Source organism: Perca fluviatilis, chromosome 3 (genome assembly GCF_010015445.1).
Source record: "Perca fluviatilis chromosome 3, GENO_Pfluv_1.0, whole genome shotgun sequence".
NCBI lineage: Eukaryota > Metazoa > Chordata > Actinopteri > Perciformes > Percidae > Perca > Perca fluviatilis.
In genome coordinates, this window is record NC_053114.1 from 25,971,327 (window position 1) to 25,990,430 (window position 19,104).

Here is a 19,104-nt window from a genome sequence, read left to right on the forward strand (position 1 = left end):
GATTGATATGTCTTTCTGAATGTAGCTTATATATTAAGCCCCCTCAATTAAGCCTGCTTGGGATTATTGGTGCAAAGAGACTAACTTCAATTTAAAGGAAGTGTGAAGGATATTGCAAGTCTTACCCTTAGATTTGTGTTTCATTGATTTGTTCATATCTCAAGTTCGTCATTATTTTAGCCGGAAGCAAATAACACAAACACTATGCCCATATTTTCCGGTTTAATCTCAGGGTTCCATGCTCTGTGAAAGCTGCCAAATCTCCTAATCAATAAAAAAGCCCCTGTATTGCATTTCCATAGTCTCGTGTCCTGTTTTTAAGGTTCGATTTTCAACCATAGACTGCAAAATGAATATATACAGTCATTGTTTTCAACCGAACTCCCAATAATCGAGTCCCAGCGAAAGCCTCATCCTTACATCAGCAGCTGGGCTCTCTCCACTCCCCATCTCTCTAAATAGCCTACTCCCTCCTCGCCAGTCTAACCAATGAGTTTCCGCGGAGAAGGAAAAAAAAATAATCAAGCAGTGTGTTATGGGAGACGATTAAAACAAGTGTGTTTAAGAGTAAAGACCAACGACAGGTAGGTCGTTTTTAACTTGATGGTCAGCAGAGTTTATTGGGTTTAATAAGGGGATTAAGTGCGGTTGCTTGTTTTTTGATCAGCTCTATGTTTTCTTATTGGAAGTAAGACAATGACAAACGACAAATGTAATCAAAGTAGACTGTTCATCTTTAGTACGGCGCTTTGTTTATTGTGATTATAGGACAACTAAAGCTATAGATCGGCATTTTGCGAACCTTGTCGTTAACTGGGTTTGCAAGCATTACAGATTTGTAGCGGAGTTGATGTTTTGTGATGAATTATTAAGAAACCATACAGGAGCGTTTACTGTATCGCCTTCTTTATTAAGTTGTTGGAGTGAACCGGTAACCGACGTGTTGCTTTACATTACAACTTTTGCTTGGCTCGTTTTTATAGCTTCTGAATCTGATTGCATTCCGAGTTTTATTGAGTTAAGTTTGAGATTGATGCTTTGGGGTAACATCTGGTTTCCAGACTCAGAGCTGGCAAAAAGAAGAAAACACGGGCGCTGTCCCTGGTGCTGAAAGCCAATGGTACACTTGTTCGTTTAAGAATGTGACACTGTGACAGTGAAGGATGCTGGTAGCGAAATTCAACCCCCACCCTCATATTTTCTCCCCCTTTAAAACAGTTAAGCAGGGTCAGACACCCGCTGCTCAAGGACACTTCAGCAGGGCGGATGTTTACCACATTGGAGTTTAAACAAATCAAAGTCAATTTTTTAATTTTATGGTTATCTTCTGTGCAAAAAAGCCACTCAGCCATGTGTCTGCTGGATTCCTGATTTTATCTACCACTTTACTTTTACGTGTATTCATTGTTGAATAATGGAAAGAAAATACCAATTTTGTTCTGCTAAAATAGTTTGCTATCTATGCTGTCATGTTTAGAATAGGATACAAATAGAGGTATACAGAAAATGGCAATATCAAGTCTATGTTTTTGTATGTATCTTTGTGGATAGCGTAGAGTGACATCCTCCTTATTTTTCATACTGGAATTAAGAGCATTTAAAAAGAGGAAGCCCCAGATTTGACCATCCTAAATTAATCTTACTAGTTGATCTGATCTAGGCTCCTGAAAGCACCACCTTCCTTTCCTGTCTCTCGTCAGTGCTGAGGTGAGATGATACTCCTCACAAGGGGATAACTCTGACAGGCAGTATTAACATATTGGGTTTGATTTGGTCTCCTGTGACTCAACAAGAATATCTGTTCTTTTTATGACATCTGTACCAAGTCAAAAGAGCCTGTCTCCCGTGAGTGTGCCACGTCTTTACTGAGATCCCTCAATCCACCACTACATTTTCCCATCCCACGGAGCTACCACATCGTACTGCTTCGCTGGTTGGCAGCTCCTCTTGCCCTGAGCCAGGATGAATGATGTTCTGGAGGCCACCTCCCCTGCGACCAGCCTCAGCGGTCCAGCTACCTGCGTCTGCAAAGTAGAGCTGCGTGTGTCTTGCAAAGCCCTGCTGGACCGAGACACGCTGAATAAGTCAGACCCATGTGTCATACTCATGGTCCAGACCAACGGACAGTGGACAGAGGTGAGCCCCTTTTTTTTTTTTAAAAAAAAAAAAAAACTTTAGTTGTACGACCTTCATTATAGGAAAAAATTGGAAAATGAGGCTGATATATCCTCAACCACCTATTCTATAGGCAGCAGTATTTAGCTTTTAAAAATAAAGCCACCATCTTTTATTAGTCTCCCTATCTGAGTCGTTAACCATATTATTTAATATGTCAATAATCGTGCCTTGAATCACACAAACATAACAGTTCAAATTATTCAAATGACATTGCTTCGAGGTGATCTGAGAACATGTTTTCTTAAAATGCATTTTGTATTTAGAGGTTCTATTATTTTTAAATACATTTTTTTTATTATTATTTTACATGGTTTAATTTTCAAAAAACACCATATTTTTGTTGTACTGCACATTGCAGCATCTCCTCCTTTCCTCCTGTGTGTTGAGCTCTCCGTTTTAGCTACAGAGTGAGGCATCTCACTTCCATCTTTGTTGGGAGTCGCACATGTGCAGTAGCTAGGTAAGGACTACTACCCAGTCAGAAGCGGAGTATGAGGGCGTGCCATGCTAGCAGCTAGGCGAGCATTATAACGTGTGTTACAAAGTGACGCACGTTCGTCACGGAAGTAAAGGCTGGACTACAATAGAGCTGTTTGGAGCAGTTTGTGAACAGTGTTTTCTGTTGGAGATGGTAAGTCCCTTTGGGCTGGACTTTGGGTTTTTTCACTTTGGAAGCCTATTACATGCACAAAAAAGATATATAACACAATAAAGGAAAGGGAAAACGCCAAAAAGCATAATATGAGCACTTTAGTGCTTACACAGACTTGTTATACAGTAAGACACTGGGGAAAGCACAGTTGGCCAGCCTTCCCTCTGTTCAGTATCACAAATACTGGAAAAGCTCAGATTTTAAGATGAAGCAGTGATGTGTGAAACGTTATACATTGGGATGAATTTTCAGTCCCACTCTAGTTATTCCCAATCCTGTGTTGTCATACAAGATCGACCAGGGAGATAAATCTGTTAATGGTTTGCTGAACTGGCAGCTGTTTTTCACTCTTTCGGAAAAGATCATGGCTTACACAACAGCTGTCTGACTCAGAATTAAAAATGTCGAATTTAGAATACATTTACAGAGAATGATTGTCTGCCTCCACATTTCACTAATTTATACAGTCTGCCCTGCCGCTGGTCTACATGTGTGGACAAACAGTGGGTTGGTAATACGCAGTGTGATAAGGTGTGTTCCAGCTGAAAATGTTTACTTTCTTGAATTGGTCCCAAGCTGATTTGAAGCGTAGGCAGCAGGTCTCTCATTTCCCTGTTAATTAAGTCGTTTAGTGCATGAGGGAAAGCCAACGCACAGGTCTCCATTAAGTAGAGGATATCTAATTATATAGATTCTTTTTTCCTCCTACACTTCATTCAACAAAAGCTATCTATCCAGGGAAATGGGAGATAATTATTAAGTGTAACTTAGATTCTTGCCACATGGGAGCCATTTGTTTAAGATGTTCACTGCAGTGTTTGGGCTGAATGAATGTGGAAGCTTGAGATACTGTTATGATTAAAAGACTCGCCTAGCAGTTCTTTGAGGACACAGTTGTGGATTTTTCTTGGTTGTAATTTGATTTTCACTAACTGAAGCAAATTCATGTAAAAAGAAATAACTATGAAACACATAGTGCATCTATCCATCTATCCATCCATCCATCTATCTATCTATCTATCTATCTATCTATCTATCTATCTATCTATCTATCTATCTATCTATCTATCTATCTATCTATCTATCTATCTATCCATCTATCCATCTATCCATCCATCTATCTATCTATCTATCTATCTATCTATCTATCTATCTATCTATCTATCTATCTATCTATCTATCTATCTATCTATCTATCTATCTATCTATCTATTTGAGTCATGACAGTGTACACAAGTTGTCCAACCCTCCGCTGTCAGATCCCTTGGTACTGGGAGGCAGCATTCCTTGTGAAATTGTTTACTTACGTCAACAACTGAGTAAGAAGCTGAGAGCCCACTCATACCACAGCCACCCTCTTTCTCTTTTCTGAGCTCATTCTGTATGGCCCCACTGACATGCAACTGCTATTTATTGAACTGCATATATTTATTTATTTATTACCTTATTTCACCACCTGTTTGCTTCCAAGGACAAACGCAGAAGCAGCGCGGAGATGACTTAACGTTTTGTCCCAGAAGAGATTTCTCTTCTTTTTGTGTAACCTGGAATCTACGTTCTCCCATGATAGTGAGTTAATTCAAAAGCTCATTGTTCTGCTGATATCTGACCTATGCTAAAGGGGCTAGTTATGATCGAGGTACAGAGATAATGCTACCCACCTGGCAGAACTGATTAGAGAAAGCCTTAATTTTCCATGTAAGGGATCTCTCTATAATTGTGTCCCCCCACCAACAACAAACAGGCGTCACAGACTTCGGCAGAACCTCTCCTCCGTTGCTCCGATAAGCTTTCATCAACAAACAGACTCATCAGACTCATCCCAAATCTGTCCATCCAGATGGCACAAAGAGAGGAGAAGGCGAGAGAAGGCAATAAAGACAAATGGGGATGAATGAGGCTGAGGAAGCTGGAAGCTCCTTCTTTATGATCTCTGCCAGAGTGAAAAGGAAACTGTAGAGCAGTAGAGCAGTCCCTGCTACTAGCCATCCACTGCAGTTGGTATTGTCTGATGATGATGATTATTATTATTATTATTATTATTATTATTATTATTATTTTCATAATAAAAATCAAAAAAGTGAGGGGGATGTTAACAGAACTATAGTCAAGTATTAATTTAGAACTCTGACAGAAACCAAAGTCTGATTATTTTCCACCCAGTGCTGTTTATTTTTTAGTTCAAACTAATGAAGATGTGACAAAAAAAACCTATTTAAGGCAACACATGTCATATGTTTTGCTATTTACTAATGAACAAATTGAATTGCAAATTGGTAATGAGTTTTGTATGGAAGGGTGCTGAATTCTCAAAATTGAAAAAGTCAACAGCAGGACAGCACTCCAATTAAATTGTTTATTCATGTTTTGGGCAGGCGTCCTACCTCAGCGTGTAAACTGGCAACAGTGTCAAACACAAGGGTAAAATGAACAAAGATAGTGACGTTTTAGGTTTTATAATGCAATTACAGACAGGTACAAATAAGGCTAGAAAATCTAAATTAATGAAAGTAGAAGATAGTGACGATGCTTCCATACAGAGTTTCACTTGCACCATTAGATGGAAGGTCACTGCAAAGCAATACAAAGTTATTCTGAGTCATCACTTTAATTCTATGATGAAATATTTCTATCCTGATGGGAGTGGTCTCTTTTAATAATGCCCCCTTTTAAAGGGAACTAGGGGTTGAATGATTCAATAGGTATGAAAATGATATAAATCATGCTTTATAGCCTTCAGTGTCTCCAGATCTCAACCCAACTGAACACCTGTGTGAGTTTTATATCATCTCCAGATTATGCGTTTTTATTGATGGATCTGTTCTCTTCTGTGTTTTCTTTTTTAAATTGAGGTCATAAAAACATGCATTAAACATAAACATAACAACAGCAGGCTATAACATGAACATTCTGAGTATGCAGATTGTTGCTGCATGTATATCATTATTAAATGTGGATATAAATAACCTCCATAGACTTAAATATCATATTCAATGATAATTTTTCCTTGTGACAAATTGGGCAGCATAGAAATGTTCGTGGAGCTGTGTGAGAGCTAAATCCTACATCATGAACAGATGGGGCCTCAGAGAGCTCAGCTTTTCCTTGTCAGGCAATGAAAGACAAGCATGGACGTTTTCTGTACGCTGAGATTAAATGTCCGAGTTCTCCAATCTTCCCTCACATCATCCTTTGATGGAACAAAATAACATTTGCCCTTCTGTAGACACTTTTTCCTCAAATTAAGTAGGAAGATAGAAGTTATGTTTTCCATTCCTTCCAATCCAAATCTTGCTGGAAAACTATATAAATTACAATCTGCAAAAGTGCTATCACTCCATAAGGTCTATTTGCTTTTATCACACACACATATCGTGAATTAAAAAAAAGCAATATTACAATGTTTTTTTAAAGATAATTTTTTGGGCATTTTAGGCCTTTATTTGACAGGGCAGCTGAAGACATGAAAGGGGAGAGAGAGGGGGAATGACATGCAGCAAAGGGCCGCAGGTCATAGTCGAAGAGTAAAGCTCTATATATGGGCACCCGCTCTTCCAACTGAGCTATCTGGGTGCCCAATATTACAATGTTTAAACATATTAAGTGTGTGTTCCCTCTCAGCTGGACAGGACAGAAGTGATCAAGAGCAACTTGCACCCGGTCTTTGCCAAGGTGTTCTCACTGGACTACTACTTTGAGGAGGTTCAGAAGCTGCGATTTGAAGTCTATACACCCGCACTGCACAGCAACCGGGACCGATGATGACTTTGCGGGGGGTGGACTCCTTGCTCCAGGTAGGCAGATGCATCAGCATAAAGTACATCAAATTGTCCCAAAAAAGAAGCCTTTGTTGCTGAAGTATGGGAAATATGCCGGCAAATCCACCATCACGGTAGTTTCTAACATTTTGCTTATGACCTGCTCTAGTGAAATTAAATGGTCTAGATAGGTGGATATCAAGAAAGTGGAAGTTAATAGCTAATGGCCGGTGAGCTGAGCGCAATTAATGATAAAAAGGATTTCTGTATTCTTTAAAAATGTTTATCCGTCGGCTAAATCCTGCATTAGACTTTCAAAATGCTACCAAGATAAATCAAAGATAATAGCGACAGAATGGCGTTAATGGCTATTTCTGTTCAGCGCTTTTTTTTGTGTATTTTTGTGATGTTTAAAGAGAGCATAAGCACTTTCTATATACGTGCAATTTGATGGCATGGCGTACTGGTATACATACGAACAATGGAAGCAGAAATGATGTATAAGAAAAGGAACGAGGCTTGGAAGAGAAGAGCTTATTCAACAAGAGCAGGATTAACATGATAACAGGACCTGCACCCAATACAAGTGCTCTTCAATAAATACAAACTGTGCAATGGCAGCACTATTATCGATAGTACTGGATTGGATCCCTGTGCTGAGGGTTAGGAAAAAAGACAAACTCATCATTTAATTCCTTGACAGAGTTTGACTTTATTGAAACCAGAGCAACAGCAAAGACCTTTTGAAGGTCTTCAGGATAACTGTGAGATTTCACACAAGGGGATTTTTTTCTCCATTTCATCTAAGCAAATATAGAGATCTATAGCATCTGTTTTGCCTGCAATATAGAAAGTGTATATGTTTTTAATATATGCATTGATGCAACCATGAATGTATTGTATGCGATAGAGATACAACAGACCGAATTGAGTTTCCTTATATAAAATTACAATAGTTAGGAAACACACAGAAACACATACTATACTCATACAATTGTATACTACTTGTCAGGACTACTATTGACATAATGCATTTCTCGACCCCTTACCATAACCTTAACCAGGGGCTGTTCTATGGACAGTGAAGATCCAGTGATTAGCCCTGAAGTCTTTGAGTTAGTCTGGGGTCATGCATCAATCAATAAATATTGCAATATAAAGAAGTAGGCTGCTATATGGATGAATAATAAATAATAATAATAATAACAATAATAATAATAATAATAATAATAATAATTATATAATAATAAAGTTAACTGTCTAAAACAGCTGTTAACAAATTTAAACTAGTGCTGTCAAAATGAACGCTATAATAACGAGTTAATGCAAATTCCTTTTAACAGCACTTTAACACACGTGTTCTGTGATTTGGACATCGTGCTGCTCTGTAGTTTGGGAAATCAGGAAGCAATGCAGCAGTAATGCAAGAGGGTAAGCCAGCCTCTACAAAGCGTACCTCCCATGGAGCCATTTTTTTTTGCTAACAAGCCATCACCCACCGTTAGCATCCCATTGACTGCCATTCATTTTGGCGGCACTTTGACAGTGGATAACTTTACATCTGAAGCGTAACACTCTATTGAACACTCTATTTATCCATTGTTTATTCTAAAGAAACATGAAAATGTGTAAAAGGCTCCATTACCTTGTATCTCACGTTATGGCTCCGTAGAAGGCGTTTTTGTAAAAATAGGCAAACGATTGTGTCATAACCAAGTGACTTACTGTCGCATAGTAGAGGAATTACTGTATAGTATAGGAGAAGCTCGCAGGCAGTTTCGACTTACATTAGCTGTTTTAGTTTAGTTACTAATGTTAACTAGCATTTTAGTTAGCAATAATTAGCCTGTGCCCATGTTATCTCCTTACATATACCTACGCTCTCCGTCTCTGCAAGATTGGGAATGATTGAGATTTCTCTTGGCACAGCTACCAGAAGACTTACAACTTTCAGTTTGCTCATGTCACATTTACGTCGTCAAGCTCAGTTGGAGGCTTCGCAGTAACGCTCAGCCATCACTGGAAAAGTGCTTCGAATAGACTTCACTGGTCTCCGTGGAAATCTATGGCATCACATTGTCCATTTCATGTACTGTCTATGCAGTAATGTTGTGGACTTGTGGATGGCTAGCATGGATGTATTAACAGAATGGCTAGCAGAAACAAACCTCCTTGAGCAGAAATGGATAAAGAAAAGGGTCTTTTGAATGGCAAAGGCCCTTCCAAATGGTTCTCTCGACTAGACTAAAGTTATTTGCTGCTATGTACTGTTGATGTAAATTGAGTTACCACCGAAGTACGTTGAGACTTAAATACCACTTGCCGGCCAAGCGTACGGCTGATGCAGAGAACCCTCCTCCCCGCCAAAGGCTGGACAATATGTCATGTGGTCATATGACTCATATTATTTTTTTAACATACAGTAGGCTACCTTTGAGGTTATTTTGCTGAATATTCTAAACAGTAATTTGTAAGTGTTTTGGATTTTTGCAATAATAAACATTTACATAATGCAAGCATATTGTCTGCTCCCATGTTGTTAAGAGCATAAAAAAACTTTTGGCCCAGCAGCAGAGGGTGCTCTGTGATTCTTTTTAACACAGGTATAAACAAACAAACAGAGCAGCCATTTGGTAATGTTAGAGAGCTTTTACAAAACTTTACTGTTGCACTGTACTGTATGTGGTAACTTTTACATCCATAAAAAGTTGAATGTTCAAGTTGAGACAATAACCTATAACAGCAGGGGCCCATTAGTTTACAGCTAATGGGGCTCTCTACTCTTTAGTTTTAATGTCCTGCAGTCCTATGTTAAGTAAAAGCCACTTCACTTTGTTAACTGCTTACCACAGTGCAACTGCTACTACAGTAAAAGTTACTTTTAGCAATGGAAAGGGAAAAGGTGTCTAAAAACTCACATAAAAACTCAAGTAAAGCAGCTTGTTTTAAATACTGGCAGATAATACCTTCACCTTAATATTCTAGAGGCTTACTCTGCAACCTAATGTCATTTACCAAAAAAATATATTTCTAGTGTTGAGTTTCAATTTCAGCCACAACAGTGACTTTTATGAGCTTTTATCTTTCTTTTCTGAAATGTAGATTATGCGGTTGGGATTTCTCTCAATGAAGTAATGAAGCCCATGAGCACAAATTGTAACTGACAAATCTTACGTCCTCTCAGGTGCACGCTGAGGAAATTTCTGGCAACAACGGGTATGTGGAGCTCTCCTTCTGTGCCAAGAAGCTTGATGATAAGGTGAGCAGAGCACACAGTTTTGATGGAAATAAAACGGTTCATATTTAATTAGTTATGGTTTTGTAGCAATAGACAGGGATAGTAGTAAAATGATAATCATGATGCTGTACCTCAGAATGTATTCACACTGCATCACTGGCCTTGAAGGGATTTACATTTAAAGTATTATTTTTAAATCATTATATAATTTCATGTTACAGGGAGAGAGAAAAATGATAATAACACTTGAGATCACATCTTTGCAGTGACATTATGCTCTAACATACACAACATACATACGTACAATACTAATATGGCAGCTTACGAGTGCACGAAGCACATGATATTGAATGTGTAATTTGTTTTTACTGTTCTTTTTGAATTCATATGGTTTTACTTTAACTATGGATATCACTGACTTGAACTGCTACTGCTCTCACACTGTCAAACTTTGCTGAAGGTATATTTCAATCAAAAAGACAGCAGGAGCTTGCAAACAATTACAACTCTGATGATCTAAAGTCGCTCCATGTTCTTAGGAGCGAGCCTTAGGATGCCACACTCAGAGGCTTCCCTTGATTCCCAGATGTATTGGAAGAAATTGCAGTTTTCAATTTCCTGCTACTCTGACAGTAAAATTGAACCTGACCCTTATACGAGGGAAATAAAAATAATAAATAAAGGGCATTTTTCCCTGCATGTGATATTTGCTTCATATTTCCAGTGTGCTAATGGCAGTATTGAGTTTCTGCCTGGAGAAAAAGACTTTCTTGCTTTGTTTAACCTGATGTGATTACAGCTGTGGGTACATCACTGTAGAGCAATGGTGTGTGCAGCTCGTTTGGAACAGTTTGGTGCTTCATGTCAAATATCTAACAGTACTAATGTAAAAAATGGTAGACACTAACTTTGTTTACGCGCATGGACAAAGTCATTCCGATTAGAAAAACAGCCCTTCTTTAGAAAAAATTTGGAAAAGCTAAGAAAAGCTGCATGCAGGGTTACAATTTCCTTTATTCTAAGCAAACTATTTACTTATCTGTCAAATTGGAATGGGATAGGATAAGTGCTGAAACTTACTGTCAACATGTAACATGTGTGTGGAGGCTTTGAAGTTGTTTAAAAGGCGACAAAGGATTCTTGATTAATTGATCCATTGTTTATATAAAAGAATGGAATAGTGTGGCTTTAATCTGTTACTTCCTGTAAACAACGATATTGTATATAAAGCAAATGGTGAATGTCAACAGCTCCTGTCATACCACAAACCTGTTTAACAATTTTAGGATTTAAATTCCTTTAATTATTAGAGTTTATCAGCAATCAGGTGTATTATATGCTCATTTTCCTAACAATGCAAATTAGCTGCCACTAATCTGGCAGGTCGGTGTTGGGTGTAGCAATTTATCCTACAGCTGATGACTGAAGCAGCTAACCTTTTCCAATTAGCTGCTTGTCAGCTGTATCACCTCAACGTGCTGTAGATATTGAAGGATCACAGTGTAGATGTAGATGAACAGGAGGATTAGTGATGAGAAATCATTGATATCCCAGCCCAGGATTGAATTTTGACAGCTGTGTCCATGCCGCTGATGCCACTGGCTAGCGGTTGCCATGACAACAAAGAGAGGATGCTACAGCTCTTTTTGCTCCTGTCCCTCAGGAGATGTATCTGGCTAATGTGGTGGGAAATGCCACATTAACTGTCTCATTTGGTGTACACACAGCCCCCGCACCCCCTCTCCAACTGCCAGAGTCTCTCTCTCACACACACACACACACACACACACACACACACACACACACACACACACACACACACACACACACACACACACACACACACACACACACGCAGCAGTGGCGCGTGTGTATAGGCAGACTAGGCAACGGCCTAGCCCCACGATTCTTCTTTATTGATATCGGCCAGCCACGACAGTGGCACTTTAAGGTGGAAAAATGTGGGCTTATAAAAAATGTCAGCTGTTTTCTTTGGCCCTTATTTTGTCACCTCTTGTAGTCCATTGGTGAGGAATTTGTGTCTGTCAATCAAAATCACCAATTATTTTATCAATAGTATATAAGTAAGTGGTAATTATTCTGGAGTGTGGGGTGCAAAAGATAAGAGGTAGCTTAAAAGTCCAGTCCAGGCACAGAGAAGTTGATAGAGACTAATAGTGGTCATCTAACAAGGGCGGGTGAGGTCTGACAGGGGCAGATGAGTTAAAAAGTTTGATGGTAGCAGGCAGGAATGATTTCCTGTAGCGTTCCATTAAACAGCGGGGTTGAATGAGTATATCAGGTCAAAGGAATTGATTTCCCCAGGGTTTTAAGTTGTGAACCTGGTAATGATACGTGCCTTGCTGCGCACTTGTGTGTATGTGTGTGGCAGTGTGTTTTACGCATGATTTTTTTTTTATAGGGCTAAAGATTTGCAATAATATTACAGTCATTATTTAGATGAGTTGAAATATGAATATTTTGAAAATAGCTGTGATGTCATGACTCTGCTGTAAAGGGGTTTAAACCTATTGGATTCATTATCCTGCAGACCTCTTGCTGATGTTGTTGTCATTCACACACACACACACACACACACACACACACACACACACACACACACACACACACACACACACACACACACACACACACACACACACACACACACACACACACATATACACATACACACATTTAAATGCTTTTATTTGGATCTAAAAGGCATCGCAAGAAAACATACAAGATCCAAATACTGTGGGAAGATTCTTTGACAAGGTGACAGGTCTACATGGCTCACATACTTTTACAGGTCTTTCCATTTATAATACTCAACACATTAAGGATAAACAAAGCATCTTCATCTCCATATTTGCATGCTCCCTATGATGGCTGAAACAGAGCAAAATTTTGCAAGTCTTTTTGCCTTCTTTTTTTGCAGCCCCCCTAGCTGCATCCCCCTGACCACATTCTTATGGACATGGCCTAAGCTTCTAAATATCAGAGTTATTAGTTTACAGTTGTATCCAAGTTGGTGAATGAGATCTACCAGTGGTTGATATTGTTTGGAATAGTAGCAAATGTCCATATACAGATCAAAACAGCAGCCAACCTCAAAGATACATACAGATTTCTTAGCCTCATTTACAATTGTAAATTGTGAGTGTTTGGAATGTTTTTGAAATAGTCACTGTCAGATGTGTTATGATGGAACCAATTGAATTTTACAGTGCTGTGCTTGTAGATCTTGCTATCATGTCCATAGTTTATCTTTTGCAAGTCCACACACACACACACACACACACACACACACACACACACACACACACACACACACACACACACACACACACACACACACACACACACACACACACACACCAATCATTTGTTTTTCTCGCTGGAGAATCAATTGACCTAAATAATCAATGTTGCTCTGCTCTCAGGTGCCTGTACTTGAGACTCAGAGGATGATTTAGGCTAAAAAGGATGCAAAATCTTACATGTTTTCAATTTAGCTGGTACTAACACTGATGATTTAAATGGACACAGCCACCGTTGAGTTACTGTTACTCAAATGGATGATATAAATGGAAAAATAACAACCCAATGCTGGGCCATTTCAGATGCATTTTGCATATCAGAAGTAATAGTAGTACAAAAGAAAGTTTATGTTCTTTACTAGTGAGTTTCAAATATTGGTTGAAGTCAATAAAGATTGAAATCAATAAAGATATTTTAAAACTGCAATGAAGGCTGTATTGGAGGAAACAGCAAGTCATTAGTGCTATTGGCTTAAGGAAAAGGTTAGTGATTGAATGAAAAAAATTTAATAACTAGGGAATGGCATAAGTCAGAAGCTTGTAAAATATTCTCAAACTCTCCTCTAAGACCAAAAAAACAAACTATTTTTCTAAAACTTAATGATGTCTTCTCCAAAAGAGCCACCACGCTGTGCTGTAAATTTGATACTTGCTTCTCCCTGACCTTTAATCACAGAGACAATTACCTCTGCAATCAGCTATGATAAATCAGTGTCAACAGATATTTGTATAAATTACAATTTCCTTTCATATAAACCATCCAAAAAAACAACAAGATACATATTGAAATAACCCAAACTGATTTTGCCTGTGTGAAGTTCATCACAGCCTCATGGTAAATATCATCTGAGTCATTAGCTTCAATACTGTGAATCAAATGAAATCAAACCTCTAGTGTTAAATGTGATGTTGTATGTGGGTCATTTGTTCTCATTTGTCTCTCGTTAAATAGATCTGGATCTCAATGAGACTTCCCGACTTTTCCTTATTTGATTTCAAGCAATTTCAGAAAGAAATTTGACCTGACAGTACCAGAAGAAATACTTAATCAAACTTTATCGTCTTCCCTTTGGATTAATTGTTACAATAAGAGTCAGTAGTTTTGATATTCTGTTTCCCCCCGCAGGATCTCTTCAGCAAGTCAGACCCATTTTTGGAAATATACCGAATCAATGACGATGAAACTGAACAGCTTGTGCACAGAACTGAGGTAAATTCATCATGTTCCCTCCAGTTTAAGCAGCAGCTGTTTTCTGCCACTCTGCTTCATAGGTAATGTGCTCCTACTCCAACAGGTGATTAAAAACAACCTTAATCCTGTGTGGGAGCCCTTTAAAGTGTCTCTCATATCCCTGTGCAGCTGTGATGAGGAGCGGAAGCTCAAGGTAAGGGACCTTTAGCAACTAAGTCCACATCAGTAAAAACCATAGGGGTCAGAAACAATACAAACAGTACTTAACGAGAATACAATAAATACGTTTCCTGATGAGTTGGGGGATGAATGAACAACCAAATCAACAGAGAGAAAGTATAAAACATTGTTGTCCGTGTGTTCCCCAGTGCCTAGTGTGGGATTATGACTCCAGGGGGAAACACGACTTCATTGGCGAGTTCTACGCCACTTTCAGGGAAATGCAGAAAATTGCCAGTGGAAATAAGGTCAGTGAGTGGAAAGGCTGAGCAGAGCGAAGAAGAGACAGCCGTGTAACCATTTCATCCAATTCCAATGTGCCTCTCATTTTACTCTGAAACACTGAAATCCATCCCAGATGGAACAAATGTCATGGTGCTGAAGATATATCGCCAAGGTTCAAAATGCTCCTGTTCTTTGTCTTCAATGTACTTTGTTTAAGGTGACGTGGGATTGTGTGAATCCCAAGTACAAACAGAAGAAAAGGAACTATAAAAATTCAGGAGTTGTCATCCTCAGTGACCTTAAGGTAGGAATCACTTGAACCAATCAGTGTTTTATTTTATATTATGAAATAGGAATAAAAGGAAATGGTCCAAGGAGCTTTTAGTTGTATGAAACAGTATAAATTAATTGTAGTAATAAACCCTTGTTTGCATGTATTCACTGTACATGGGAACAGTCTTGTTTAGTTTCTCTCACTGTATTACAGCAAAATCAAAATGAGAAAATGGCTGGGCCTTTCTTGTTCCCGCTGCTTTAAGACGATATAGCACAATTTTTACCCTTTACAGTCAACAGATTTGTTGGGTTAATTCTGTTTTAATGACCAGATGCTTTTTTTTTTTTGCAGCTACACAGAGTGTACTCCTTCTTAGATTACATCATGGGAGGATGCCAGATTCACTTTACGGTAAATTAAACAGTGACACTTCACTGTCATTGAGTTTTTAAATGCACATGGCTCTGGTTGCATGAATGACCTAATTCTGTCAAATTCTCCGTATGTTACTTCTTTGTTTAAGATCATATAGCTAATAGATAAACAGACTTTGGTTTGGCTTTGCTCTGGTGGCCCATTAGCATTCAATAGGCAGAAAATGTTACATTACATGCTTTTAAAAATATATGTTTTATCCTTGAAACATCCCCTGATAGTGTTTTGGTCCGTGTTCACAGTTTTCTTGTAGGCAGCTTCGTGGAATACATTCAAGGCTTCAACTCTTGCCCTTTGGTCTGCCCTCTGTGGTACTACCTCTCACTCTCTAGCTGGATTACTGAAGCAGTGAATATTAATTATGAGGATTGCTGTGGTAGATGCAGTTCCTCGTGTTGAAATAGCTGGCTGCTGTGTATGGGAGCTGGAGCTGTTTCCATCTACAGTATGTGGGTGTAAAAAGAGCAAGTTCTTACCTCTGATCAGATAATTTATACTGCCATTATGCTTATTTCAGGCTTGCTCATGCAGAATTGTTTGTAATATCTTCAGCAGCCAAATAAAAAGTAAAAAATGAAAAACTTAATTGATTCTGTCATATTGTTCATGCTGCACACATCTTTCTACCAGGTTGCCATTGACTTCACAGCCTCCAATGGAGACCCAAGGAACAGCTGCTCTTTGCACTACATCAACCCTTACCAGCCCAACGAGTACCTGAAGGCTCTGATAGCAGTGGGGGAGATCTGTCAAGACTATGACAGGTTTGTTAGTCTTTTGTTTCTCAGTAAAGGCTCTTTGGTGCCTAAAGGGTTTGTCCGGGTCTCCTGTTGTAAAATAGAGCTGCAGAGTGCCCCTTCTATGCCATTTCGATGTGCTCTCTCACACTGAAACGAGCCACTCCATGTGAACCACAGCAAAAGGATTGGAATGGAAAACATTAAGAACTAGGAACAGAATGGCAGATATAATCCTGCAAGGTATTCATTTTTGCTCACTAGTTCTGTTGACCACCAGCACAAATACAGTCTTGTTGTTTATTGTCCACATCATGTTTACATTGGTTAATGTATTTTAATCTGTGTTAAACCCAGGGAGAAGTGATGCATGATAAACTGTTTGTACCTCGAAAAATTAGAGCAAGCAAATGTGGCCTCTACTGGCATTACTTATGCATGAGGCTAATATGGGGCTGAAACTGGTGCTTGGTAGCAGCAGTCAAGGACATGGACACAATATTCTGGACACACTTGACTAGCCATTTTGTCAAAGTATCCATTATTTTCCAGCTTTTAACAATCTGTCAGAAAGATTACATTTTGACCTTTATAGATTTTTGGCATAGATATTTAAGCAATTTGTGAATTTATTTCTTATTCATTCTTGCATAACAGTTTACAGAAAAAATAAAATAAAAAACACCACATCTCTCACATAGTGTTCCTTATTTTAGCAAATAACACAATGAAACAAACCAGTTGAAGTGAAAATACTCGTTTTGATGATAGATGCCTGTTACCTTAATCTGTTTTACAAATACCTTTACATTTTTATGTCCTTTCCTTTTCATTTTCATATGTTACTATCAGTCAATGGTTACTATTGAGAAAACAGTTATTATCAAATTGTCAATACCCTTGTGTAATGTAACTTCAGTTTCTTGCCACAGAGAGAAAGAGCACAGACTCCCTCCCCACACCCATGTTCCACTCAGACCTAAATTGCAAATTGGTCCAGTTTGTGTGTTTGCATGTCTGTTAGTTCACAGGATATATTAAAAAACCTTGGCAGATTTCAAAGAAAACCAATACAATTACAAACAGGAGGGCATGCTATCCCCTACAACTGCTGGTGCTCTTGGAGGCGAAAATAAAAACAGAAAATCCAAGGTACTCAAGTGGATGGTTAAGAATAAACAAAGAAACTAAAAGTGGCTAGAATTGTCAAGTGGCCACGACGTTAAGATACATAGGTAGCCGTTACATCACATATAATCTCGCAATGCCAGACCTTCCTCCACAGCGCTGCAAAGGAGGGTCTGGCTAGTCCACAGAACATTTCGGGATAGGAGAAAAACATGCTCTGGTTTATTGGCATTTTTTAAAACCAATCACAATCGTCTTGGGCGCCGGACACAATAATGGCGCCTCTGCAAAATAGCCTTGGGAAGGAACTTGTTTTGGTGGAACACATGCTCCATCAAAAGTTGTTTTAGTCGTGCAACAGAAAACTCAGATTGGACAGATAGTCTAGCTGGCTGTCTGGATTTACCCTGCAGAGATCTGAGGAGCAGTTAACCATAGTCCTCATAAATCAACCGGAGTTTAGAATGCTAAAATAAAGAAAGCAGAAGGTGAGGGACATCCGGTGGATCTTTCGACGGCAATGGAGCAATCCCCTCTAAATTAATCGTCATCGATATAGACTAGATCACATATGGTCAAAGTACAATGTGTATAAAATACATTTGGAGACAGAAAGAGAAAACTAATGGTTCTAGTTTAGGAAGCACTGTGATAAAGCATGCCCACACACAAGCCTGTGCCTCTGCTATTTGTAAGGACAGTGCTAACTGTTTTGCATGTACTTCACAGCTATGCTCACTGTGGTGGCTGCAGGGGCTTTCTCCTGTGGATAACTCAATGGTACAGTTGCAGCACTGTTGCAGCTACTGGTCCCCTTTCTTAGCTTGTAGAAGCTCATTATCCCAAACTACAGACGAACACATAGGACATAACACCAGGATAGCAGGCACTTCAGAAAGAAGTGAGTTATTATGGCTGGTGAAATAACAGCATGGTGTATAATCAGATGTAAAGACAGAAGAGGTGCAGCAGGAAGCCTGTTTGAGGAATCATTAAAGACACTGATGCTATTTGAACAAAGTTACAGTTTCATGTGAGAATTCCTGTTTCTGTATATGTAAATACTGACTGATAGTTATCCGTTTTTGGCTTCAGTCACATACACATATATATATATATATATATATATATATATATATATATATATATATATATATATATATATATATATATATATATATACAGTACAGGCCAAAAGTTTGGACACACCTTCTCATTCAATGCGTTTTTTTATTTATTTTCATGACTATTTACATTGTAGATTCTCACTGAAGGCATCAAAACTATGAATGAACACATATGGAATTATGTACTTAACAAAAAAGTGTGAAATAACTAAAAACATGTCTTATATTTTAGATTCTTCAAAGTAGCCACCCTTTGCTTTTTTTATTAATAAGGGAAAACATTCCACTAATTAACCCTGACAAAGCACACCTGTGAAGTGAAAACCATTTCAGGTGACTACCTCATGAAGCTCATTGAGAGAACACCAAGGGTTTGCAGAGTTATCAAAAAAAGCAAAGGGTGGCTACTTTGAAGAATCTAAAATATAAGACATGTTTTCAGTTATTTCACACTTTTTTGTTAAGTACATAATTCCATATGTGTTCATTCATAGTTTTGATACCTTCAGTGAGAATCTACAATGTAAATAGTCATGAAAATAAAGAAACACATTGAATGAGAAGGTGTGTCCAAACTTTTGGCCTGTATATATATATATATATATATATATATAT

At 38.4% G+C, this 19,104-nt stretch overlaps 1 protein-coding gene across 1 annotated transcript in view; it reads left to right on the forward strand.

The window, feature by feature from the left end:
- Positions 1-606: 606 nt before the first annotated feature.
- cpne7 (copine VII) overlaps positions 607-19,104 on the forward strand; it is a 31,703-nt gene continuing 13,205 nt past the window's right edge. The window contains 11 exon segments of the mRNA XM_039794812.1: positions 607-1,120; positions 1,827-2,136; positions 6,452-6,582; positions 6,584-6,722; positions 9,773-9,847; positions 14,276-14,359; positions 14,445-14,534; positions 14,710-14,808; positions 15,003-15,089; positions 15,414-15,473; positions 16,128-16,261. Coding sequence (XP_039650746.1) covers positions 1,963-2,136; positions 6,452-6,582; positions 6,584-6,722; positions 9,773-9,847; positions 14,276-14,359; positions 14,445-14,534; positions 14,710-14,808; positions 15,003-15,089; positions 15,414-15,473; positions 16,128-16,261 — 1,073 coding nt within the window. The 5' untranslated portion in view covers positions 607-1,120; positions 1,827-1,962.